Source organism: Panulirus ornatus, chromosome 12 (genome assembly GCF_036320965.1).
Source record: "Panulirus ornatus isolate Po-2019 chromosome 12, ASM3632096v1, whole genome shotgun sequence".
NCBI lineage: Eukaryota > Metazoa > Arthropoda > Malacostraca > Decapoda > Palinuridae > Panulirus > Panulirus ornatus.
The window spans coordinates 28,281,010-28,308,706 of record NC_092235.1 but is presented as its reverse complement, the minus strand read 5'-3'; the positions used below and the strand labels follow the sequence as shown (position 1 = coordinate 28,308,706).

Below are 27,697 nucleotides of genomic sequence, written 5' to 3'. Positions count from 1 at the left end.
AGCATTCCTCCCAATTATTTGAGTAAAAATTGTCACTTTAATCCCCTCTCTCTCCCACTGTTACTGTTTATTGTTACTGCTCGTATCATAACTGCAAGTTTGAAGAAAATCTCACTTTTTACCTTTAACTTGTCATCTTGCCTTCCTACTATTCCTGTAAAGAACTTAAGAGACATTTGTTGCAGGAGGTTAATATACCAAACAGTAGTAAGTTCCTACATACTTAGCATGTGAAATTATACTAGATGCACAATGTTACTTACATCATGATTTTCCAAAATACATTCAATATCCCTCATTTCTAGTACTCAAATAAGTTAATAGTAAATCACCTTTTGTGAATCATTACTTGGGAGTAAAAATATTGTATATAACAAAATGTCTTAATTAAACCATACACCCCTCAAGGACAGTAAGAAATTTTTCCAAATATAAACCAATATACTGCTATCAAAAAAGGATTTTATGTAATCTGACCAGCTTCACCACCTTCAGATAATATTTCAATCTTTCTGATTCTATCTTTATCATGAACAACTTCTTGTGGTAAGAGTGACAAATGTTTGGATGTATTTAATAATGATTCTGGCATAAAGTTATCCTTATCAAAATATTTCTTTAAATTATGATCAGTATTATTGCTAATACTATGCTTATTAGTGTACCTTACTTCATCTCCTGCCACTCCCTGCCCAATCTCCATACTAAGATCTTCCGTCATGAGGTCTTGGTTGTGTAGCACCTCAGACTCAACTTGAGTAAGATACATATCTATGACTGCTGTGTCCATGCACTCAGGGAAGAGAGATGAACAATCTAAACCTTGTTGGCCTGCAACTTCTGCACGTAATTCTTCAAGCAGCATCGGAACACTGGATTTGCCTGACAACCAACTAACACCCATTCTGCAAAAATTAAAAGAGCTTCCTTTGAGTATATATTAAATCTAGTATGTCTATGCAACACAGGATTTCTCTATCAAAATAAGACTCTATACCAGTCTTAAGAGAAAGAGATCCATAACCAGTACTATAATAAATTCATTCTTCTGCTCACACAGTTAAGGATAGCAAATATCATTGTCCAATATAAATACTTGGTTGTGAAGTAGCTTTGATCAGTGAATATAACATCTCCAAGTATCTTTGGCCTTCTATGAAACATATTTCACACTTGCAGACAAGTTACCAATGTCAATATTCTATTTCATAAAAACTCTTCCCAGTACAGACTACATTTAAAAATATTTGTAGTACTAATAATTGCCTCAGGATTTGTTAAGCGGAGTTCTTCCAATGTATTTCAATATTTGTTGTACTGATTTGCATCCCACTCAACCCTTACGGTTTGACCAAGTTTCTCCCACAACCAAAGAATTAAATGGAAGAAAATATCATATGAGACATAATGTTCATACAATATGGGTTATGTAAAAGTGGATAAACTACCTGGAAACTGTCTGTGAATGAAATCGCACTGTGCAAGCACAGTAACTTAAATAAAACTTAGCAAAAAATCAATCTTTTGTTGAATTTCTCAAGAAGTTAACAGATACAGTCATGATGCATTAATATTCAATTCTGCACACCATGAAGACTAATCCTATGTTTCTCCACCTTACAAGAACACTTCACTTTCACTTATGTAGTATTCACAAACCAAGTGAACTCAACATAATATCAATAACCCAACAGTTGTATTTATAAATTTCATACAAAATGCATCAATCTCAAAATTTTGTGAGAACAGTAATACCTAAAAACTATTAAAATATTCATTAAAGTGTTCATACTTGAAGTTTTATGAGAATCTTTATTCTTTCTTTCATGTAATTTTGCCTAAAACCTTATTTGTCAGTGTTAAATTTTGATTAATTCTTTCATGATACTTAACCCACAAAGCATTATGGCCTCTGCTCTAAGTGAAGCATTCAGTGCATTTTGGCTCATCCTCTAACGCCATCTTACTTTCCCTCCCAGCCATTTCATACTGAATTTTTCTAAAAAATTAAAAAGCTGCCAATAAATAAAATGCATTTTGGTTTTTCCTTTCAAAGTGTCTCAACTAGTGTGTCAAATGGCAATGCATGAAAGTACCCTTGGGACCTTATGCTATACATTATATTTTTATAAACCATTAAATCTAAGGAAGGTAATACTAGTAAACTATGATTATATCCATCATCTTGTTGCAAAGTTCAAAATTCTTAAAACCTGCATACAATTTCATTCTCTACAATCACAGAGGTCACAGTTTCATTAAAAGCATTAAGCAAAATTTTCATGTCATGTCTGCAGGTACTATGCTGTAAAGCCTTCCATTATCTAAAATCGAGTCACTCTTGAACTAGAATTACAATAAAATTCCTCATCCTTGAAACTTTCTTTAAATTTATCAAAATACAGGATTAGAAAGCAAAGAATGCAAGCAAGAATACATGAGTTTCCCTATGATTAATCAAATAATCAATAATCAATAAATAAATTTTAGATCTAATACTCACGTCCAAAATGGTAGAAGTCTGTAAGATACTGTGTCCTGGAAAAATGGTGAGGTTACATGATGACCTTCACATAAAAGTCGGCGTAAACATTCTGGCTCAAGGTCAGCAAACCCAGGAGGGATTCGAGATTTAGGCACCTCCAAGCCAACAGCAGATACTACTTGTGATACACCAGCTCTGCAAAAGAAAACAAAATGCTTGTCATCACATTCTGATATCACTATATGTCCTGATTAAAGAATACCATTTGAATGGTCAAACAATGTTTCATTTGCTGTCTACAACCATTCAAAAGTAGGCAAAAGCAATCTAAACACATCAAACTAAAAGATCACCATCTTACTTCTCTACATCTTCTCCCATCTTAAAAAATATTCCTTTCTCTCTTGTCTTTCCACTTTATATCTGACTCTTTCCGGAAGTTACTACCTCTTGTCCCATTCACATGCTCTCTTTGCTGTATCTCACTTGAATTTCCGTTTATTTACATATTATTTGTACTACAAACAACAGGAAATAATTAAAAAAAAATCTGTGGACATTAACACATCAAAAATTAATGACCACTTAGAATTAGAAATTTACAATTTGACCAAATCTTTAATAACTTCAAGAAACTAGGCCCCTAGTTGTCATGGTCTCTGAAGATGTAAGTAAAACTGCTGAATGTCATATGTGATTATCATCTGTGATTTCTTATTTATGTATGCATGAAGTCTCACAAATGTGGTGCCCTAAACTCTTAACATATCTTCTCTATTCTATCCTTTTATAAACATTTTAATATTTTTTTAATACTCTCCACATTTACTGTTTCCTTGTTCCAACTGTCCTGTAGGTTTACAACTGTCAAGTATTTCCTCAACCTTTCACACTTGTATACTTTCTTGTGTCCTGTAGTTGATTGGTCTCTCCCTATTTCAAAGTATCACACAATACCATCAATGAAATCAATTTAGGAACTTGAAATTTGCAATCATGTATCCTGTTCCATCTCTTGTAATGTGGACAAGTGCTGGACTACCACACTTTCTATGAAGATCCCCTATTCTGCACATTCTGAAACAAATTTTGTATCACATCAAGTGGAGAGACTTAATTTGTGCTGCATACTTTAATAACACTACTTCTTTACAACTCTCCAAATGTAGTTTACTGGTGACAGACCAAATAATGAACCAACCAGACATTCATCTCATGTAAAATCCCATACCTTACTCCCTGCTACACGATGAGCATAACCTGGCTTAATCTTATTGTCATCATATTTTTGCATTTCATCAAACTAAGTATCATTACCCAGGTGCAGTACATCATGACTATGGTAGGTAAACGCTCATCAAAAAATAAAATGATAAGCTCCTAAAGGGTGGGCTTGGTTAGCTGACTAATAAAAGGGGCAGAGTGTCTGTTGCTTTGTAACAGTTTGTCCACATCCCACCTTTGACTGGTCAGAGAACAGTTCATGTTGATCTTTTTTTCCCATTACAGGGAGGAAGTAGACATGAGAAGCAATACTTGTACGAGAACAGCTTATATTTCATTCTGCCTGAAAGTCAAGATCCTCATAAATGCTTTGGTGGCACGTCTTACTGCATCTGTCTTAAAATATAACCTACACTCCAGATCCACTGTGGTATTCATGCAAGTAGATCCAGTTGACAATCTTAAAATAGGTTAAATCTTTGAGAAAACTCTTCACTAACAGTGTTATTTACTGTTTAGGTAATTTTCACACAAATGCACAACAGTTGATTATGGTTGCTTTTCCAACATACTACAACAAAAATCTATGATGGTATGGAGGGGAAAGCATGAACCATGGTAAAGGTGTCTCAGTATCTGAACAAAGATCAGAGAAAGATACACCATTCTCATATAACACTACTGTATCAATTTCATATATAAGCCTTGCTCCACATAGTCCAATGGGACATCATCATTTTCTCCATAAAGAGACAGTGAGCTGCAGAGAGTAATTTGGAGAAATTTTACCTTCTAACTTGGCAAAGTTTTATATATCATGTTAGCCATAGCCAGATAACCTACTGCCTAATAAGGTTATAAAGGTACTATTATAATAATATGTCTCGGGTAACTTGAGAGTTATCCACTAGATGAACTTAAACAATGTCTCTCTTACCTGGCCATTTCATGAAGACTGATGTACACTTGACTGATGACTTCCACCACTTGTTTTAACATTCCATTATCTGTATCATTCTTTTCAAGGTTAAGATCCATCTCAAAGTTCCTGAAGCCAAGTGGTAAGGAAAAGTCCAGAGGGAAGATTGTGAAGCTGCCTACATCTTCTCGCCCAAGGAGTGTGATCAAACTGGATGACTGTACAAGTAAAAATAAAGAAATTCTGACAAATACAACTTTAAATGAATATCAGACAATAAAAACAACATGAATATACATAACATAGAAATATATTGGATAGAGAAGAGCATATTTGGTACAGTGTGTGGGTGATAGTAATGAGACAGTTATGTCAAAATTACCTACAACTAACACATTCAATTTTAAAGGATTCAACTTTAGATCCATCAACATTTCTACTTGCCACTCATATGCTGCAAGTCCAGGCCTTGGAGACTGGAAAACTTGCAAACAGCTTACAAAACAGTGACCACAACAACATCAACACAACAAAGAAAAAACAACAGCATTGTATCACAGAAAAAAAGGATGGTTTAAGAGAGACGACAGCAAAAGAGTTACTGAGATAGAATGGCTTTGCTTAAACTAAGGCTAATATGTGAGACCTTTTATATGTATATATTTACTCAAAAAAGAGTTTTGATACTTATCAAAAACAACCATTTCTTGGGATGCACATTGTGTAACATTCATTATGTGGGGTTTTTAGGACAGAGTAGAGACTATCTTTGATCAGCATAATTATAATACTGCCAGGTTGAAATATTGTGCTTTGAAATCTAATACTGTTGTGGGAAATGAGTGTAGTGCTGCTCATCCAGTACTCACATTGGCTACAGCCTGCACAATTAAATTTGCCATGAAGATCCCAAAGGCAAGGAAGGACATGGTGGTGACGGCCTGATCAATACTTGGAAGCTGATTTGACACCCCTGACACCACCTGCCCCATTCGTGACAGCCAGTTACTACCCTTCTGCTGCTGCAACACGTTTACAGAATTTCGAAGCCCAACATTAGAATCTGAAACTGTCATTATGAAACATAATTACTTTCAGGATTTGAGTTATCATCAACATCAGATACAGAGATAAATATTGTTACTAAAGTGAAAGAAAACTTAAAAACCAAAACAGCCAGCTGGCAAGGAGCATTTACCATTTCTGGCACACAGGGAAATTTCATTAAAAATTACAAATCTGTGCCTCAATAATGTTCACATACTACTACATACACTTCCTGCCACTGAAGTATGTGTGAGTGGGCCCACGGCAATCATATTGACGTAAATCACTTCACCCCACCTACAACAATGTTAGTGTTTGGCAGTGAAGTTGGCACCCATCAGCAAGCAGTGACAAATATGTGACCTACTGGCATACCACATGAACTTGTCTCAGCAGCAATTTAGCTATTGTAGGAGGTAAAATACCTTGTTGTGCTTCCCACTTATGCCCTGGATTTTCAGTCTCTTTTTCCTTTTTGTACCTCTACCACTTCTCACCTTACAAATGACAATATAGCTAAAGTTGCACTTTACAAAGGAAATAAGCCACTTATGGATATTTCTAACATTACAGGTGTCACTGTACGGTCAGTATAGCAATCATCACATTGACCCACATGAAATGCCCTGAGAATGCCTGAAAAACCTCTCTATATGCTCTGAATGTTCTTAAATGTCAAACCGAAGTGGATTCATGCTTGAGCACAAAAGAATTAAAAGAAAACTTGACTTCTCAGTGATGTGTTGGTGAGGAAAGTGTAAAGCCACTTAAACAAGGAACTCAAGTAAAGGAGCAGCAGGTGTGTCCCAAACTGCTTGTAACCCATAGGTACCAAAAGAAAAAATTGATTTTTGCAAGAAATATGTAGTGTGGGACACAGCTAAGTTCTGAAGTGTCTTGTGGAGTGACGTGTCCACCTTTTCTGTGGCAAGTGGGTGCACAATTGACCAGGCTGTGATCCATTTGACCACAAGCACATTGCAAGCACTGTAATGTTCCCTGCCTCACTTACAGTAAGGGATTGTGTGGAGACATTACAGTGTTGCCTAAGAATGAAAATATGAACAGATAAAGTTACCTCTAATTATTGTGAGACCATCTTCCAGATTCGTTCAAAAAGTCCAAGACCAAAGTGCTCATACAGGATGGGGTTCCCTGCCACACTGCCAAGCTGACTGGCTTAAGGACTGTGCTGTGGAAATTATCAGTGACTGGCATGGGAATTCAACTGATACGAATCCAATAAGAAAACTTATGGTTGCTTATGAAAATTAAATCACATGACAGGGATTCTTTGTTGGTACTTAAGCTGGAGGCAGCCACTCATGACATCTAAGCAATGATGGAGCCTAAATGGCTTCAGAGCCTTGCTGATTCAATTCCTGATCATTGCAAGGAGTGTAAAAAGAGGAGAGGAAAACCAAGAAAGCACTAGTTAGTGGTGAATGCACAGTTTTTAGGCTTTTTTTTCATGTTTATCCTTGACAGTTGTGCCACAGCTCCCTTGTGCCTATTTCATTGGCGGACACAGAAATGCACCTGAAACTCCCAATAAAACCTAAACAGCAATCACCTATCCCCAAGAGAACTCCATATCAAACAATATTCTCTCAATTTTCAAAGAAATGGTAAAATAAATGAGGCAAGTCAACTAATAAGCTACTGTAAGACTGTTTTGTTATATGGTTGCGAGGCGTGGGCTATGGATAGAGTTGTGCAGAGGAGGGTGGATGTGCTGGAAATGAGATGTTTGAAGACAATATGTGGTGTGAGGTGGTTTGATCAAGTAAGTAATAATAGGGTAAGAGAGATGTGTGGTAATAAAAAGTGTGTGGTTGAGAGAGCAGAAGAGGGTGTTTTGAAATGATTTGGTCACATGGAGAGAATGAGAGAGGAAAGATTGTTCAAGAGGATATATGTGTCAGAGGTGGAGGGAACGAGAAGTGGGAGACCAAATTGGAGGTGGAAAGATGGAGTGAAAAAGATTTTGAGTGATCGGGGCCTGAACATGCAGGAGGGTGAAAGGCATGCAAGGAATAGAGTAAATTGGAACGATGTGGTATTCCGGGGTCGAAGTGCTGTCAATGGATTGAACCAGGGCATGTGAAGCATCTGGGGTAAATCATGGAAAGTTCTGTGGGGCCTGGATGTGGAAAGGGAGCTGTGGTTTTGGTGCATTATTACATGACAGCTAGAGACTGAGTGTGAACGAATGTGGCCTTTGTTGTCTTTTCCTAGTGCTACCTCGCACACATGAGGAGGGAGGGGGTTGTTATTTCGTGTGGCGGGGTGGCGATGGGAATGAATAAAGGTAGACAGTATGAATTATGTGCATGTGTATATATGTATATGTCTGTGTGTGTATATATAAGTATACGTTGAGATGTATAAGTATGTATATTTGTGTGTGTGGACGTGTATGTATATACATGTGTATGTGAGTGGGTTGGGCGATTCTTTCATCTGTTTCCTTGTGCTACCTCGCTAACGCGGGAGACAGCGACAAAGCAAAACAAATAATAAATAAATAAAAGACTGTTTTGATCGGATACCACATGACTTTACTAAAGGTTGATATAAAGGTTCCTACAGTGAACAAACCTTATAGATTGACTGGTGAACCTCGGTCAAGACAAATGGAGCAAAACCTTACTATGTGGAACACATATTAGCTTCTTTGGATCAAAATGACCATGTTTATTTATATGAACATCATTATCTAGTCTTTGTCAATGTGGTGGGCTATGATACGTGAAAAAAATCACAATTCAAGAAATTAAAGTAGTGAAAAGAAATTCAACATATGAGACATAAAACAACTTTTTTTTTAACATGCAAAAACTCAAACCACTGTCACCTTTCTCTAAAAGCACTTTCTGGAGTGGTAGGTCCATCATCTCTGCCAGTTCCATTGTCTCAGCTAAAGTCAGAACAGGGTGAGTGTTCTCTGCATTTGCTTGGTGGTCCTCCTGACCAGGGAATTCACTGGATGTAACCATGCCAACATGCAGGGAGTTTATGGGGGGAGTCCAACTGGCAGTGACATAACCTTGGTGGTCTGTGTAATCAAGAGAGTCTACCAACAAATCCTTTATTATAAACACATATCATGTGAATTTATTTCTTAAACCAATAGAGGCCTCTTTTATATGAAGAGAGGAGACCTTAAGTCTACCTGGTTTGGATAAGACAGCAGTCTAGAACAAACATGAGGCCGTTTATACATTAAAATAAACACGAAAATTATTTCATACCTTAGACAACCAAATAATCATATTTTCGTTTCAATATGCTAAATACTAAACAACAAATGTAATTTCTTATACTATCCTTATACTATCCTATAAAAGTACCACAAAATTAAATATAAACATTCCACATTAATTTCATGATACTTCTCTCCCTTTCCACACACATGCTCCCTCTCTTTTCACCTGCTTTCTCAACCACATTCTTTGATTCTCTTCCTCTCTGCTTAAACATCTCTCTCCCTGATCCTCCTCTTCGACCTCTCTTTTAAATCCCACTTTCCTCTCATACTCACTCCACCAGACCACTATCTTCCTTTTCTCCCTAAGATTCCCTCAATTTCACCCTTCAACTTGCCCTCATCAATCCTCCTCACCCACCACGCCTTACCTGCCTGCTGGCTGCTAGTAGCAAGAAGGGCTGTATGTTGCAAACTGTCTTCCTTTGGAGGAGATAAACCCACTCGACCAACTGGCTTTAGCGGCCTGGATTAAAGGTAGGCAAATCAGGGTTAACACAGACCTTGACTCATGATTACACTAAAGAGATTCAAGATGCACATAAATGAACACACACTACTTTCAATATCTGAGATGAACCTACATAAAGATTGGTAAACTTCTGATCAAAATTCTACAATCTAAAAGTGACTGGTCCATGTAATCAGTGAAAACAATTATAAACATAATGGCCTACTGTCGCTAATTTTCAATTACTATTTACTCTGAAAGCAGAAGGATATCATCAATTCTATGCTAATACAGTAACAATTAAAAGTATGCAGTCTGTTGTGGATAAGAGAGCTTGGGAAGTGAGTCAGTTGTTGTTCACTGATGATACAGCACTGGTGGTTGATTCGGGTGAGAACTGCAGAAGTTGGTGACTGAGTTTGGTAAAGTATTTGAAAGAAGAGAGCCGAGAGTAAACATGAATAAGAGCAAGGTTATTAGGTTCAGTAGGGTAGAGGGACAAGTTAATTGGGAGGTAAGTTTGAAAGGAAAAAAACTGGAGGAAGTGAAGTGTTTTAGATATCTGGGAGTGGATTTAGCAGCAGATGGAACCATGGAAGTAGAAGTGAGTCACAGGGTGGGGGAGGGGGCGAAGGTTCTGGGAGTGTTAAAGAATGTGTGGAAGGCGAGAACGTTATCTCGAAGAGCAAGAATGGGTATGTTTGAAGGAATAGTGGTTCCAACAATGTTATATGGTTGCGAGGCATGAGCTATAGATAGAGTTGTGTGGAGGGTGGGTGTGCTGAAAATGAGATGTTTGAGGACAATATGTGGTGTGAGGTGGTTTGATCGAGTAAGTAATGAACGGGTAAGAGAGATTTGTGGTAATAAAAAGAGTGTGGTTGAGAAAGCAGAAGACGGTGTATTGAAATGTTTTGGTCACATGGAGAGAATGAGTGAGGAAAGATTGACAAAGAGGATATATGTGTCAGAGATGGAGGGAATGAGAAGCAGTGGGAGACCAAATTTGAGGTGGAAGGATGGCGACAAAAAGATTTTGAGTGATCAAGACCTGAACATACAGGAGGTTGAAAGGCGTGCAAAGAATAGAGTGAATTGGAATGATGTGGTATACCGGGGTCGATGTGCTGTCAGTGGATTGAACCAGGGCATGTGAAGAGTCTGGGGTAAACCATGGAAAATTCATGGGGCCTGAATGTGGAAAAGGAGCTGTGGTTTCGGTGCATTACACATGACAGATAGAGACTTGAGTGTGAACAAATGTTGTCTTTCCTAGCACTACCTTATGCACGCACACGGGGAGGGCATGCCATTTCATGTGTGGCGGGGTGGCAACAGAAATGGATGAAGGCAGCAAGTATGATCATGTACATGTGTGTATATGTCTGTGTATGTATATGCATGTATACATTGAAATGTATAGGTATGTATATGTGCGTGTGTGGGCGTTTATGTACATACATGTGTATGTAGGAGGATAGGGCCATTCTTTTGTCTGTTTCCTTGCACTACATCACTAAAGTGGAAGACAGCAACAAAGTATAATAAATAAATAAATGAATAAAGATTTTTTTTTATTTTGCTTTGTCACTGTCTCCTGCGTTTGCGAGGTAGCGCAAGGAAACAGATGAAAGAATGGCCCAACCCACCCACATACACATCCACACACACAAATATACATACCTATACATCTCAACATATACACATATATACACACACAGAAATATACATATATACACATGTACATAATTCACACTGTCTGCCCTTATTTATTCCCATCGCCACCTCGCCTCACACAAAATAACAAACCCCTCCCCCCTCATGTGTGCGAGGTAACGCTAAGAAAAGACAACAAAGGCCCCATTTGTTCACACTCGGTCTCTAGCTGTCATGTAATAAAGCACCGAAACCACAGCTCCCTTTCCACATCCAGACCCCACGAAACTTTCCATGGTTTACCCCAGACCCTTCACAAGCCCTGGTTCAATCCATTGACAGCACGTCGACCCCGGTATACCACATCGTTCCAATTCACTTTATTCCTTGCACGCCTTTCACCCTCCTGCATGTTCAGGCCCCGATCACTCAAAATCTTTTTCACTCCATCTTTCCACCTCCAATCTGGCCTCCCACTTCTCCTCATTCCCTTCACCTCTAACACATATATCCTCTTTGTCAATCTTTCCTCACTCATTCTCTCCATGTGACCAAACCATTTCAAAACACCCTCTTCTGCTCTGTAAACCACACTCTTTTTATTTCCACACATCTCTCTTACCTTATTATTACTTACTCGATCAAACCACCTCACACCACATATTGTCCTCAAACATTTCATTTCCAGCACATCCACCCTCCTGCGCACAACTCTATCCATAGCCCATGCCTCGCAACCATACAACATTGTTGGAACCACTATTCCTTCACACACACCCATTTTTGCTTTCCAAGATAATGTTCTCGACTTCTACACATTCTTCAAGGATCCCAGAATTTTCGCCCCCTCCCCCACCCTATGATTCACTTCCGCTTCCATGGTTCCATCACTGCCAAATCCACTCCCAGATATCTAAAACACTTCACTTCCTCCAGTTTTTCTCCATTCAAACTTACCTCCCAATTCACTTGACCCTCAACCCTACTGTACCTAATAACCTTGCTCTTATTCACATTTACTCTCAACTTTCTTCTTTCACACACTTTACCAAACTCAGTCACCAGCTTCTGCAGTTTCTCACATAAATCAGCCACCAGCACTGTATCATCAGCGAACAACAACTGACTCACTTCCCAAGCCCTCTCATCCACAACAGACTGCATACTTGCCCTTCTTTCCAAGACTCTTGCATTCACCTCCCTAAGAACCCCATCCATAAACAAATTAAACAACCATGGAGACAAAAGGCAAAGTACAAAGTACAAAGGCAAAGGGGAAAAAGGTGAGTGCTCAAACTACAGAGGGATAAGTTTGTTGAGTATTCCTGGGAAATTATATGGAAGGGTATTGATTGAGAGGGTGAAGGCATGTACAGAGCATCAGATTGGGGAAGAGCAGTGTGGTTTCAGAAGTGGTAGAGGATGTGTGGATCAGGTGTTTGCTTTGAAGAATGTATGTGAGAAATACTTAGAAAAGCAAATGGATTTGTATGTAGCATTTATGGATCTGGAGAAGGCATATGATAGAGTTGATAGAGATACTCTGTGGATGGTATTAAGAATTTATGGTGTGGGAGGCAAGTTGTTAGAAGCAGTGAAAAGTTTTTATCAAGGATGTAAGGCATGTGTACGTGTAGGAAGAGAGGAAAGTGATTGGTTCTCAGTGAATGTAGGGTTGCGGCAGGGGTGTGTGATGTCTCCATGAATAAATAAATGTAACATAAATAATTCTTCACAACTGCCTGATACTGAGTCTCAGGGATGGGTTAAGCAAACAATGGCAGAAGGGACTAAAAAGCTATCAACAATGACGGACCAAATGAAATTAACAACTCTATTCTTCTTTTAAGCTCATACATTAAGATCTATGTCTACAACACCATAATGAAACCATATATACTGTAGGTACTGCTCATGAAGTATTCAGTTTTACATCTTAATATTGTACCACCATATTTACTGGATAATCACATAAACAATACATTTTCATGTTATTTTCTACTAGTATTATCACCTCTAATGCTATAAATGTTTTAATTGCTAAATGAAATATTAGCAGTACCGTACACAAGAGCCATACAGCCTTGAAAAATGTTCTCACCTCCAAAAATAAGGCAAGTGTCAGAAGCCCTAGTCATACAGTGTACAAATAACCTAACCCTAACTGTGCCTCTTATAACAAATTTTATCTTGAATATACAAACCTGCTAAAAATTCTGTTAACACATCTTTGCCCCTTACTCATGGGCAAATTTTAGTTAAGATGCATTTAGATCCAAAATACTTCTCATGTTTCCTCAAGTTATCTATTAATAAGATATCAAGACATTACATAAGCTCAAGATGAATTATTGGGTCATGGTCCAATGTGTAGTATTTTCTCCTGCAACTTAGTAAAGGTGGCTCAGAACAAACATCTATCAGTACACATCATAGCCACTGTACTGCAAATATTTTCTCAATCACTCACCTAACAGGAAAAAACTCACTGATCTGTTCACCACCTTTCCTTTGGTTTTCTATGTATCTGTTTGTCCTACACCATGCTTATCTTATAATACTACATGATAAATAATCATGACGCTCTCCACTCTCAATGGTCTCACTGCTTAACAGGTTCACTATCATGATGTTTATTCATTTATCTATTATTACTCCAGGACCAATTTCGATGAGAAGAGTCCTGATGTTACAAAGGACCTTTCTAAAGACTACCTTGGCCAAGGCTGTGCTACCTCCAGTAGCACAGAAATGCAGACTACTTTGAAATGAGTTCTTTGATGAGACTGCAATCCCAATCATACAGTCTCACAAGTAGTGACTTTTCACTTGTAGTGTGACCTCGAGCAGGCAGTGTCCAGTGACAACCACGGATACATTCCCATTTATATATGAAAAGAGATGAAAGTCTTGTAAAGGGTATAGTAAAGTGCATCTATAAACATTCATTAGACTGATTCTTACCTGACAATTTGAATTTGGGCTCTAGGGCCACCTGGTCTCTGTCTCAAGTCGGGTCGTTGGTTGCGGTGAGGTCTCAGACCAAACATGCCTGAACTTCCAGCTGAATGAATCATTGCAATTCTTCTGTTTCCCACTCCTGGCCTGAGAGCAGGTTGAACCCCTGCTCGAACTCCAGGATTTGCCATGTTTTTAAGATCACCCAGTGTCCCTGTCACCCTAACTGGTTGGTGGGGGCTTACACGAGACCCAATAAGTCCCCCAACAGCATTCTTAGGATAATTGTAAGGAGTGTGATGCCCACCCATAAGCAATGAGAGTTCTGACTCTCCATTTGCTAAATCAGGGTCTTGATCATACTTTTTAGGTTTCAGTGTGGTGGGAACATATACAGTGCCTACATTACTGGAATATACTTCACTTGGATGAGTGTGACTTGGCTCCTGCCGTGGGGTGTGGGGTGTATGTGTGGCTCTTGTGTGTGAGGCAGGGTGTGGTTGGTGCAGCCTGAGGATGTCCAGCCAAGCATGATTTACAGCAGCAGACTCCAGATCCTCCAGGCTACTGTACACATCATTCCTGAAGCACAATGATATCATTACTGCTTTGGAAGTTATAACATTTCAGTAATTCATGACTAACCATGCTGAACATGATTACACAACACAAAGAACACATGATTCTTATCTTTTCTGCAAAACAGCCCAGTATCTAAGCAACCCTTGGTTAAATAATGTGGAAGTATTTTCTTCACATGCAAAAATAGATTTACCCACAAACAGGTTATACAAAAACACACTACTTACAACACTTTACATGCATGCTAGATATATACATAATTATAGTCTTGGTACCAAGGCAGTTTCAAGGCTGCACTGCAATCAAAAGGGATATGGGCTCCCTTGGAGCAAAAAGTTCCTCCAAAAAATTGTATGCACTCCTTTCTGTTAACTGACGATAATATAACTTCAAAAGTGACTTTTTACGTGTGCAACCACATGAAGGATGTGTCCAGCAACACGTGCTGTGTGTGTGTGTGTGTGTGTGTGTGTGTGTGTGTGTGTGTATGTGTGTGTGTGTGTGTGTGTGTGTGTGTGTGTGTGTGTGTGTGTGTGTGTATATATATATATATATATATATATATATATATATATATATATATATATATATATATATATATATATATATATATTCCTATGAGTCCACGGGGAAAATGAAACACGAAAAGTTCCCAAGTGCACTTTCGTGTAATAATCATATCATCAGGGGAGACACAAGAGAGAAATATAACAGATAGTTGATATACATCGAAGAGACGAAGATAGGACGCCATTTGGTAAACATGTTTAACAAATGGTGCACTAGCTTCGTCTCTTCGATGTATATCAACTGACTGTTATGTTTCTCTCGTGTCTAACCTGATGATGTGATTATTACACGAAAGTGCACATGGGAACTTTTCGTGTTTCATTTTCCCCGTGGACTCATAGGAATATCTTGATCACACGCAAAATTGTGATCCTTTCCAATATATATATATATATATATATATATATATATATATATATTATATATATATATATATATATATATATATATATATATATATATATATATATATATATATATATATATGCATACATATATATATCTATCTTATTATTATTAAACATTGTCGCTGTCTCCTGCATTAGCAAGGTAGCGCAAGGAAACAGACGAAAGAATGGCCCAACCCACCCACATACACATGTATATACATACATGTCCACACACAGCATATATACATACCTATACATCTCAACATATACATATATACACACACACAGGCATATACATATATACACATGTACATAATTCATACTGTCTGCCCTTATTCATTCCCGTCGCCACCCCGCCACACATGACAAGCCCCACATGTGCGCGAGGTAGCGCTAGGAAAATACAACAAAGGCCACATTCGTTCACACTCGGTCTCTAGCTGTCATGTATAATGCACCGAAACCACAGCTCCCTTTCCACACCCAGGCCCCATGAAACTTTCCATGGTTTACCCAAGACACTTCACATGCCCTGGTTCAATCCACTGACAGCATGTCAACCCCGGTATACCACATCGTTCCAATTCTCTCTATTCCTTGCACGCCTTTCACCCTCCTGTATGTTCAGGTCCCAATCACTCAAAATCTTTTTCACTCCATCCTTTCACCATCAATTTGGTCTTCCACTTCTCCTCATTCCCTCCACCTCTGACACATATATCCTCTTGGTCAACCTTTCCTCACTCATTCTCTCTATGTGACCAAACCATTTCAAAACACCCTCTTTTGCTCTTTCAACCACACTCTTTTTATTACCACACATCTCTCTTACCCTTTCATTACTTACTCGATCAAACCACCTCACACCAAATATTGTCCTCAAACATCTCATTTCCAGCACATCCACCCTCCTGCGCACAACTCTATCTATAGCCCACGCCTCGCAACCATATAACATTGTTGGAACCACTATTCCTTCAAACATACCCATTTTTGCTTTCCAAGATAACGTTCTCAACTTCCACACATTTTTCAATGCTCCCAGAACTTTCACCCCCTCCCCCACCCTATGATTCACTTCCGCTCCATGGTTACATCCGCTGCCAAATCCACTCCCAGATATCTAAAAAACTTCTCTTCCTCCAGTTTTTCTCCACTCAAACTTACCTCCCAATTGACTTGTCCCTCAACCCTACTGTACCTAATAACCTTGCTCTTATTCACATTTACTCTCAGCTTTCTTCTTTCACACACTTTACCAAACTCAGTTACCAGCTTCTGCAGTTTCTCACCCGAATTAGCCACCAGCCCTGTATCATCAGCGAACAACAACTGACTCACTTCCTAAGCTCTCTCATCCACAAGACTGCATACTTGCCCCTCTTTCCAAAACTCTTGCATTCACCTGCCTAACAACCCCATCCATAAGCAAATTTTATAACCATGGAGACATGGATCACAATTTTGCACGTGATCAGGTTTCATTTTCCATGTGGACACAGGAATATATATATATATATATATATATATATATATAGCGCAAGGAAACAGACGAAAGAAATGGCCCAACCCCCCCCCCCATACACATGTACATACACACGTCCACACACGCAAATATACATACCTACACAGCTTTCCATGGTTTACCCCAGACGCTTCACATGCCTTGATTCAATCCACTGACAGCACGTCAAACCCTGTATACCACATTGCTCCAATTCACTCTATTCCTTGCCCTCCTTTCACCCTCCTGCATGTTCAGGCCCCGATCACACAAAATCTTTTTCACTCCATCTTTCCACCTCCAATTTGGTCTCCCTCTTCTCCTCGTTCCCTCCACCTCCGACACATATATCCTCTTGGTCAATCTTTCCTCACTCATTCTCTCCATGTGCCCAAACCATTTCAAAACACCCTCTTCTGCTCTCTCAACCACGCTCTTTTTATTTCCACACATCTCTCTTACCCTTACGTTACTTACTCGATCAAACCACCTCACACCACACATTGTCCTCAAACATCTCATTTCCAGCACATCCATCCTCCTGCGCACAACTCTATCCATAGCCCACGCCTCGCAACCATACAACATTGTTGGAACCACTATTCCTTCAAACATACCCATTTTTGCTTTCCGAGATAATGTTCTCGACTTCCACACATTTTTCAAGGCTCCCAAAATTTTCGCCCCCTCCCCCACCCTATGATCCACTTCCGCTTCCATGGTTCCATCCGCTGACAGATCCACTCCCAGATATCTAAAACACTTCACTTCCTCCAGTTTTTCTCCATTCAAACTCACCTCCCAATTGACTTGACCCTCAACCCTACTGTACCTAATAACCTTGCTCTTATTCACATTTACTCTTAACTTTCTTCTTCCACACACTTTACCAAACTCAGTCACCAGCTTCTGCAGTTTCTCACATGAATCAGCCACCAGCGCTGTATTATCAGCGAACAACAACTGACTCACTTCCCAAGCTCTCTCATCCCCAACAGACTTCATACTTGCCCCTCTTTCCAGGACTCTTGCATTTACCTCCCTAACAACCCCATCCATAAACAAATTAAACAACCATGGAGACATCACACACCCCTGCCGCAAACCTACATTCACTGAGAACCAATCACTTTCCTCTCTTCCTACACGTACACATGCCTTACATCCTCGATAAAAACTTTTCACTGCTTCTAACAACTTGCCTCCCACACCATATATTCTTAATACCTTCCACAGAGCATCTCTATCAACTCTATCATATGCCTTCTCCAGATCCATAAATGCTACATACAAATCCATTTGCTTTTCTAAGTATTTCTCACATACATTCTTCAAAGCAAACACCTGATCCACACATCCTCTACCACTTCTGAAACCGCACTGCTCTTCCCCAATCTGATGCTCTGTACATGCCTTCACCCTCTCAATCAATACCCTCCCATATAATTTACCAGGAATACTCAACAAACTTATACCTCTGTAATTTGAGCACTCACTCTTATCCCCTTTGCCTCTGTACAATGGCACTATGCACGCTATATATATATATATATATATATATATATATATATACAAATATATTCTCTCCATGTGAACAAACCATTTCAATAACCCTGTTCTGCTCTCTCACAACCACACTTTTTATTACCACACATCCCTATTTGATCGAGTAAGTAATGAAAGGGTGATAGGGATGTGTGGTAATAAAAAGTGTGGTTGTGAGAGAGCAGAACAGGGTTATTGAAATGGTTTGTTCACATATATATATATATATATATATATATATATATATATATACACACACACACACATACCTTTCCATGGTTTATCCCGCTAACCCGTGCACATCTTTCACTCTATCACTCAATCTTTCACTCCATCCTTCCATCTCCAATTAGGTCTTCCATGCATCCTTTACGGTACAAACGATTGTATCTGAATTTAATTATCCAGGAGCCGAGACCTTCTATGGTTTACCCTTAACCTCCAAGCTTACCCCACCAGAGAGATGCGACAGTTAGGCAAGTTTGTGGCTAAGATTACGTCATCCTGACATGTTTATATGTTTGCACTAGCTGGATAGTTTTACGTAATTTGTTTACTAGTGTATACGGTTAAAACTTTTTCCTTAGTTTCTTTAAAAGACTAATGAGGATGGCTCCTCAGGTTGTTCTAAACAACATGAATGTTTTATAGTGTATACAAATCAATAATAATTAGTAAAAGCTACTTACGACTATAAATAAGTCCGTATACAGAGCTACGTGAATAACTTACATAAAAAAGCAGATCCTATATGGAATGTGTCCGTATAATGAATTTCACGTTATACCCACAGACCTTAATCAAAATCCTTAAACTTTCGATCTGCGATTTTCCTAAGTTACTGATATATCTACAGTTCGAAAAGATTAGAGAAAAATTCAAATCTCAAATAAGTACCAAGAATAACTGGACAACCCTGGATGGTCTACGATGAGGAAACAGTTTTGGGAGCAGATAACCGTATACCCACAGGATGGTTCCTTACCTTTGGTAAAAACAGCTTTGTTTATCCGTAATCTTACGCTGTGGTCTTTAGCATTCTCGGATAAGAAATATATTGCTGACCAGTCAAAGGTCACAAAATGCAGAAGCCGTTGTTTATAATGACAAATACTAATACTAATAATAATGTTATGAGTTCATGAAGTTGGCAGAGGTCTGGCCATGGAAGATGTAGATGACGCTGCATAACTTGTGTACCTCGTCTGTCAATACAAGGTTCCACACACCGTAAGACTATCACTAATACTCGTGGCACTTGCCAAATGTTTCTGGTAATATTATACAAAAGTACCTAGTGACAGCACTAGGATCCCGTTCCTCTATCAAGGCATAAAGTACTGAAATTGAAAATGAATTGACTATATCTGAACGAGGCTCCATACCTGTACGAGTATCAGGACGAAGCTCCACACGCCTTAATAAAGACTATCAGTATGAGCCTCTACACGTCGTAAGACTATTACTATGAGGCTCCACACACCGACAGACTATCAGTAAGAGAATCTGTACGCCGGAAGACTACACACACCTTAAGACTATTAGACGAGGGGTTTTGGCAAGTGACAAGAGGCCACTTTGTATGGCTACCAGACGTCATTTTCACCTTAAACCTAACCTAAGCTTATTTGTCAGTTTTGGATATATATTTTAGCAGTTATCAGCAGGCTATATCTATTACACTAATCTACCAGCAGATTTAAGCACTGTAGGTCTAGCCAAGACGGATCAGCGTTCAAGAACAATACAAAACGGCCAGTTTTTAAGACAGCTCAAACTATGGCATTTAAACGCATGTAACTGGTATGTTCTACGAAAATTTGAGGTACACTGACTTCATGATAAATTAATGTTTTATGGTAGAGTGGCCAGCACTAAACTTTGTAGAAATGGGTTGACGTACGGGCTAATGTCAAGCTGTTTTAAAACCAGGAATCCATTCACTAGAATAAGCACAACCAATGACAACAAAGCTGCACTCCATCACAACGAGCACCGTTAAGTTTTCCTACCACCAATACTCCTTTCCTTAACCTGACCAACGATAATAACGTAAGAGCTCCCAGCCAGAAACATTCTGCACTAAAACTTCCAAATCCCATTCAAAAGCTGAGTAAGTCTGCTGGAATCTGCTAATCTCAAAGTTCCAAGGAAATTTCCTTACCTTATGCCATTTTTGATAACGTGGAGTATACAGAGCATTTATCACAAATCAAATAAGACCGAAAACTTCGAATAACTAACCGATATTTTGAAGAATTGTGAAAAAGCGAAATGCAGGTAAGATGCCCAACATGGCTCCTCGTGTTATGGATTATCGTACCCTTATCCCGAAACTCTTGTATGTCTAAAAACGTATGCCGAAAAATTCCAGCGAGATTTGCGTACAGCTATGGAATTATTATGAGTTTCCATAATACTTTATAAAAAAAATCATAAGAACTACGATGAGCTTTGTAAAGACTATACAACAAAATGTACCAAGTACGTTTACATGCACCTCTGCAGTGCCTAGATGTCTTCCCATCGAAGCTGACACAAAACTACGTGAAAATGAGCTTGATTATAAAAACTGACTTAAATAGAACAATACTCCCTCAGACCGAGTTGTCAAAAAAGATAACAATTGAAGAAGAAGACACAACAAAAAAGATAAACCACAAAAAGTAAAGAGACAGACGTGAATCGAAGTGAAAACAGCATTTGTATATCTAGATACAAAACACGACATTTAAATGCAAATTATTAGACCTAATGTTAACTGGCTAAATAAATCATAAATAATGAGCCTGAAAATTTAGGGAAAATAACAAACCTATGACAGTATCAATAATAACTAACACTACTACATGTATCTGGAATATAACTGAAAAACCCGCCGTACAATGTTCCGAGCTAACGAGAGTCTGGCCAGAGTTAATTAAGGCTGGCCATCATACTTCCCAGCTGAAAAAGTTGGAGTGACTACTTTGCACCTGTATGTCACTCCATGACACCAATATTCGTAGGTGGCAGGTTAAAACCTGCTGTTGCTGAATAGAGAGTATGGATGTCATGAACTGATACAACAGATGCAACCGTAGGCTGGGCTCATTTCTCTATGAATTAAAAGGTCTGGTGAGATCACACGCCGTAACCTACCACCAATTTAAGGTACCGTCAATAAGGTGACATTGTGGGGCAACCGTGAGTAGCTACAAAGTCTTGAGGGTGATCAGGAAAGAGTGTGGAGTCGCTTGAAAACAGACGTTATGTCATCCAGGCTTGTTACTGTAAAATCTTAAGGATACACTCAAGCGGATCAGCAGATTTTCGAGAAATTTATCCTGGGTGTGTTGATTACATATTTGTACAGTACAAGGCGAGAACTGTACACTCGTGAGGCCCTATCACTTGAACTTTCTTTACGACTAAATTCTCCCTTTAGGCAGGGCTAAAGCCCAGAACTCACCACTGGAAAATGTATAGATAAGACGAATCGTGCGAGTTACATATGTGTCAAGTGTAAGATAGTGTGAGTGTGTGAGGGCTAAGTGCCAGCAACCCACATGTGGGTGAGGCAGAAAAGTCAACACCACTGTCACTACCCCACCCCCTCTGCTATCTGATTAGGTATATAGGGTGTGGTAAGGTATACCGAGGTGGAACGAGATATAATGAGCAGTGGGTGGTGGTGGCGTGATCCCATGTTCCATTCAGCGCTCGACTTGGGAGAAGACTATGCTTGCCTTTGTTCTATTTAACTCCGTTATCCGCCACGCGCTGCCCACCTGCTACAGCATACAAACGGCAAGCAGGTTCTACCGCCGCCACAATCGGGGCAATTTCCATCAGTTCTGGCAAGTGGACGGCAGCAAATCAGCAAGGTATATTATTATAACCCTGAATGTCGACATTAACTGACCAGTATGTAACGCAAACCCCCTTTCCCCTGGCAGGCGTGACACATCAACTAGCGCATCTCAGAGATTCGAAACGGAATTCAACAAGAAAATGTGGGCTGAGGGGAGTATCACAGCAACGTTATCGTACGCAGCAACCCAGGTGGTCGTGATAATAACTGGGTGGATGAGAACATTTTGGCAGGCTGGTAACAGCGACTTAAATTTGCCAGAAATCTGTGGACGCTCTCTGGAGTTTTACAATGAATAACAAGCCGAATATGTATGGATAATCATACAGGTGCTTTTTGTGAATACGATAGCAAGTTTCCCATGTGCATGACTGCTAATCTAGCAAGAGAATGATAATAAGGGCTTCATAGAATGAACTCCAGCAATTTAATAACATTTCAGTAACAGCCGGGAATACAACAGAAACTCGTGTAAATAACTTCTGAGGGATCGAGGAAGCAGCATATTACGAATTATGACGCCATTAATGAAATGCATAGGATTCAAATACTCGGTAATAAATATCAAACCTATTTTGTAAAGCTACGTAGTACCAAAGGTCAACCGTCAAGTTTTACTACAGAATCACCTCGGTATGTTACCTTTCCTCACGTTCAATGAAACGTAATCACAAGGTGACCAACACGTGCTAGATATAGGGTACATGGTGAGGGACGTTACGGACTGAGTACAGTTATTTCAGCAGTAGCCCATAGTACCGTCAATGACACACTTCCCAGCCATGGCTTTGATTACCAACACCTCACAGTAAAGCTCAACATGACTGAATCGAGAACAAGAACAGTAATCATGTGTGGATAGATTACCTACATGTACACAGATCGAGCGAGTGAATTTCTCACTTGAGAAATCTACTTCAAACTGTTCCTGAGAATTACTGAATAACGAAATCTTCAAACTGGTTGATGAACTTCGTAATAATGTCTACTGCCGGCCTTCTCTTAAACCATGACAAAGTTTACTTGTATACTTGGAGGGAATTTTTAAAAATTATGCATATGTGGTGTACCTCTGAGCGGTTCGTTGGTTACATAAAAGGCTTTAAGTTCAGCAGAGTAACGCCAGATGAAGACAACTATACGGAACCAACGGGAACATTACTGTATCCTGCGGTAATTAAAGCAAGCCGCGATAATCATTATACACTGGTAATCATGTACAGTGCGCCAGGGCAGGCACGAAACGCAGAGGTAACAACCTGGGGTGTTGTGGTCTGGTTCCTCCCGTGACACGACAACCGCACACAACATACGTTTGGTGGGCTGCTGGGACGGCGAGAACCATATGTGATACCCTACCTCTGTAGAGAAGACCTGGCTGTTTATGGAATAGCTGGCTCATTACGGATGATGACCTAGCTGACTTAGATTTGGCCATTTAGAGAAGACCTGGTTGTATCTTGAGGAGACCAAACAACTCTGAAAACATCTGGCTATGTATAAATTCAGCAACACCCTTCGGCACTGATTTATACGTCGAAGAACTATCTATGATGTAAAGAAAAAAAAGGGGGGCAGGCAGCACAGAGTGGATAATCGAAGTATATTTACTTACCGAGAGAGGGTTTTAGCCATGAGGTACGACTAACGTATAAAGACAAACACAGCTCGGAAACACCAAAGCCTCTTACTCGTATCACTAAACTGCTCTATTAACTCTCGTCTCGCTCTAGTAAAAGAACTTCCGGATACAGCGTTCAGTGTGGCCCCCTTGGCTGTGATCATCTCACATGGTCTACACAGAATCCATAAACCGTGAGATGGTCTACACAGAACCCATAAACCGTGAGATGGTTTACACAGAACCCATAAACCATGCACTGTAATAATAACAGGTAATCTAGATCCACCAGATATGGCAATTAGTTACAATTAAACAGAGTCAGCTTTTTATCACAGTTTTAATACATTCACAAAGTAAAACCTAAAATGATTCCTGCACAATCTAAAACTTCGCTAATCCTAAGAAACACAGAAAGTACGTAAGGCTAGTCTCCAGGACAGGTATGCAAAAGGGGAAAAAAGTTAAAAAGAATAACATTCGTTCATTTGTATGAGATGGAGCGAGTGGCTCACCGCAAGCATGTGATCAACCGTTTGATGACGTCCGCCTAGTGTAACAGACTGCGGTGTGAACACACATTGCTCAGCTAGTCATTCTCCACGCAACACAAACTTTCTCCACTACAGAATATAACTAAGATGCCTTCAATGCAGACGGAGCATTTATTCAAACCACACACACTGTAACGTCTTCTTTACAACAGAAGCATATAACTACATAAGTGCACTTAAAACCCTACCTGCGGATGGAACTGATCAATGCTCCCTCAGTACCCTCTAAGCATGGCTACAATCCCTAGACCGTAAATGCGCTCCAATATATAGAGCGTGAGTGCACTCTGCTAGGAGGATATAAAAAAAAGTATGTGGAGCGTGACTATTTTCTCCAAGTATACATTCCAGCTACGCTCCCAAAGTACATTTGGCGCACTGGTATGCTCTAATACAATGCACAGTTATGTTCTATAAAAATGAGAATAGATACGTTCCCCATGTACAAACAAAGATTAGCTACGTTTCCTTAGTATACATACCATGGCTACGTACCCTTTAAACACCTGGTACATAGATATGCTCCCTATGAATATAAATAAAAATTTTATGGTACTTATACTAATGGAGCAAGACCATGTTCCCTAAGTATACATACAGCGTACACAACGGACAATGCTAAGCTTTTCCAGTGAGTATGGAACACTAAAACATTGTATATACATGGAAAACATCGGGGCTAGGTTCCCTCCTCAAATACTGAGAGCATGACCAAATTCCGTCATACCAGTGGAGCATGAATACGTATACATTCGGCGGCGAGGCCTAATAAACAGCAGCTGTTAATGTCACAGCTGGTACAAAGCCAACGGGTCACTAAGGCTAACAGACGGTACAATACCACGTCCCGTTAACATATGCTACATCGGATTTGTGGGTTACCATTATGGCTGAGTTCCACGAAGCTGGATACTCCAAAAGGCCAACCTCTTCTAACTTTCATTTTGCTAAACGTTACAAAAATATCGAAGGTAATGATGGTACAAATATACCTCTAACAGCTTTCAGTAATTTCAAGAACCATAATTTCTGCGGCGTAAATACAAGCTTGCCTACAACGTAAACAAACCTAACCTGCAGCCAGGGCCAGCCCTACTTTTTTGTTTTGAGACCTAAAATTGCTCACCAACTTACGAACCCTAGAGGGGCTGGGGGGAGGGGGGATGAAAACCTAGGGTGTGTGGAACGTCAGTTACTGCAATGTGAAGGTTTGCTTTATAACGGTCAGGACTAGGGGGTGACCCCCTGGCGGGCGAGGCTGTATGATAATCACCTATCATCGGTAATATTGTACAAACAAACAAGTAATCTATCATTAGATAATAGAAATAGATTCATCAGTGGTGATCAAAAGTGTAATTCATGTGGAGCAAAGGAGGTTTACATTGTTTTATGGGGGCCAGATTATCAAAAGGAAAGTTGGCCAGAATTACAACCATCATATATAGAATACAATAAGATAATCAGACAACTCTTGGATACAAATTAAAATTCAGGATCTGTGAAAGAACTAATTTACATCCTTCTCAAAATTATGGGAAGCAGAAACAAAACATATGAATACTTAAAACCAACAGGTCATCTCATACATAACGAGGATATCCAATATACCATTAGTCGCATAGAAACTGTCATGTGGTAGAAATAGTATGCAAGGTTAACTATTATGCAAATACGGCACACCATTTTTTTTAATACGTTCAACCAACATTCATTCCGTACGATCAACCTTGAATTAGATAATCTACCGTAACCTACTGGGTCCAGCCTGTGGTCAAGGTACGGGGGTTGGCTAAGTTAATGTACAGGACATCCTGCAGTGGTATATCCGAGTAATACAACCTGAGCTTCTGGCTTGTATATGGCAACCTATAATCCTATGTGGGACGACCTGCTAATGCATGATGTTACATAATATGTCCTACCTGTGAGACCATAGCGTATGTAAGGCGGCTTCCAGTGTTCCCTTCTGAGCCTGGTTGTCGTCCTCAACATAGTCCGTGTAGTCCAGCGGGTCCATCTTGGCTATGGACGCCCCTCCGTAGCCTCCAGGATCACCACCACTTGCACCAGAGTACCCAGCCAGCACCACGTCCTTCTCAACCCCACTGGACACCCCTGGGAATCCATCCGATGTCTCTAAGGTTGGGTTAGAGGGGTGAGGTTGATATATATAAGGGTAGCGAGGGTGGAAGCCCGCCGTGGGGTTATAATATGAGTTGACAGGCACAGATCCGGGCATGACGGGGGTCCTGGTCTCCATCCGCAGGCCGGGGCTTGGGTAAGGCCGCCCAAGGCGACCCTTGGTGAGGTCCTGGGCAGAGCCGGGCGGTGCGGAGGGCATCAGGTGGCTCTGTACACCATAGTTCGTGAACTCACTCAAAGGAAAGGACGCCGGGAGTGAGGGCAGGGTAATGCTTCCCATCAAGGGTTCAGCCAATGCATCTCTCTCGCCTCCATCACTGCTAGTGTCCTGGTTGCCGCTGCTCTCAGCCATAATCAACATCAACACCAACACACTTCCCCAACACATAATGAATTTGATGCGTATTCTCGAAATTGTTTGGTTCATATTTTCCATCTATCAACTTCCTCTACCCGACATCCATCATCCACAACACAACTGTAGTAGTTTTCTAGTTACCACTGGGTATGATTACTTTTCCAGTATAAAACTGTCTTAATTTGACTTTGTTCTCAATTATTCAACAAATCTTTCAATCTAACATCTAATATTAGCCAAACTGTACACCAATAAAACCATAAAAAAAAAATCACTTGCTTTACAACAGACTTGTACCTTAATTATAAATGGCTATTGGATCAAATAATATACTCTTGATATTATATAGAATGTCTAATGTAACTGCGTCACTTGGAGAATGTTGCTATAACATTCAATATTGATACCGAATGAAGAGGCAGCTACCGGTCTCCCATCAAATCGCGCGGAGCAAATGACAACTGGCCGGAGATGAAGTACAGAACTACCTCACTACTCAACGGCCGAGGCCACACTACACTATTGTAACCGTCCCGGTGCGGCCCACAGCCCGGGAACACCAGCTGTT

At 39.8% G+C, this 27,697-nt stretch overlaps 1 protein-coding gene across 2 annotated transcripts; it reads right to left on the bottom strand.

The window, feature by feature from the left end:
• Nucleotides 1-250: 250 nt before the first annotated feature.
• LOC139751972 (uncharacterized) lies at nt 251-27,697 on the bottom strand. 2 transcript variants are annotated; one of them, XM_071667713.1, is made up of 8 exons: nt 26,552-27,697; nt 14,015-14,590; nt 9,315-9,409; nt 8,533-8,751; nt 5,498-5,697; nt 4,647-4,846; nt 2,504-2,680; nt 251-905 (listed from the first exon to the last, which is right to left on the bottom strand). In XM_071667713.1, exons 1-8 carry the CDS (start codon nt 27,205-27,207, stop codon nt 464-466), a joined length of 2,565 nt encoding a protein of 854 aa, XP_071523814.1. In that variant the 5' UTR covers nt 27,208-27,697; the 3' UTR covers nt 251-463. The 2 variants fall into 2 exon arrangements, with proteins under 2 accessions (XP_071523814.1, XP_071523815.1); XM_071667714.1 differs by having other exon boundaries at nt 8,533-8,733; nt 26,552-27,695.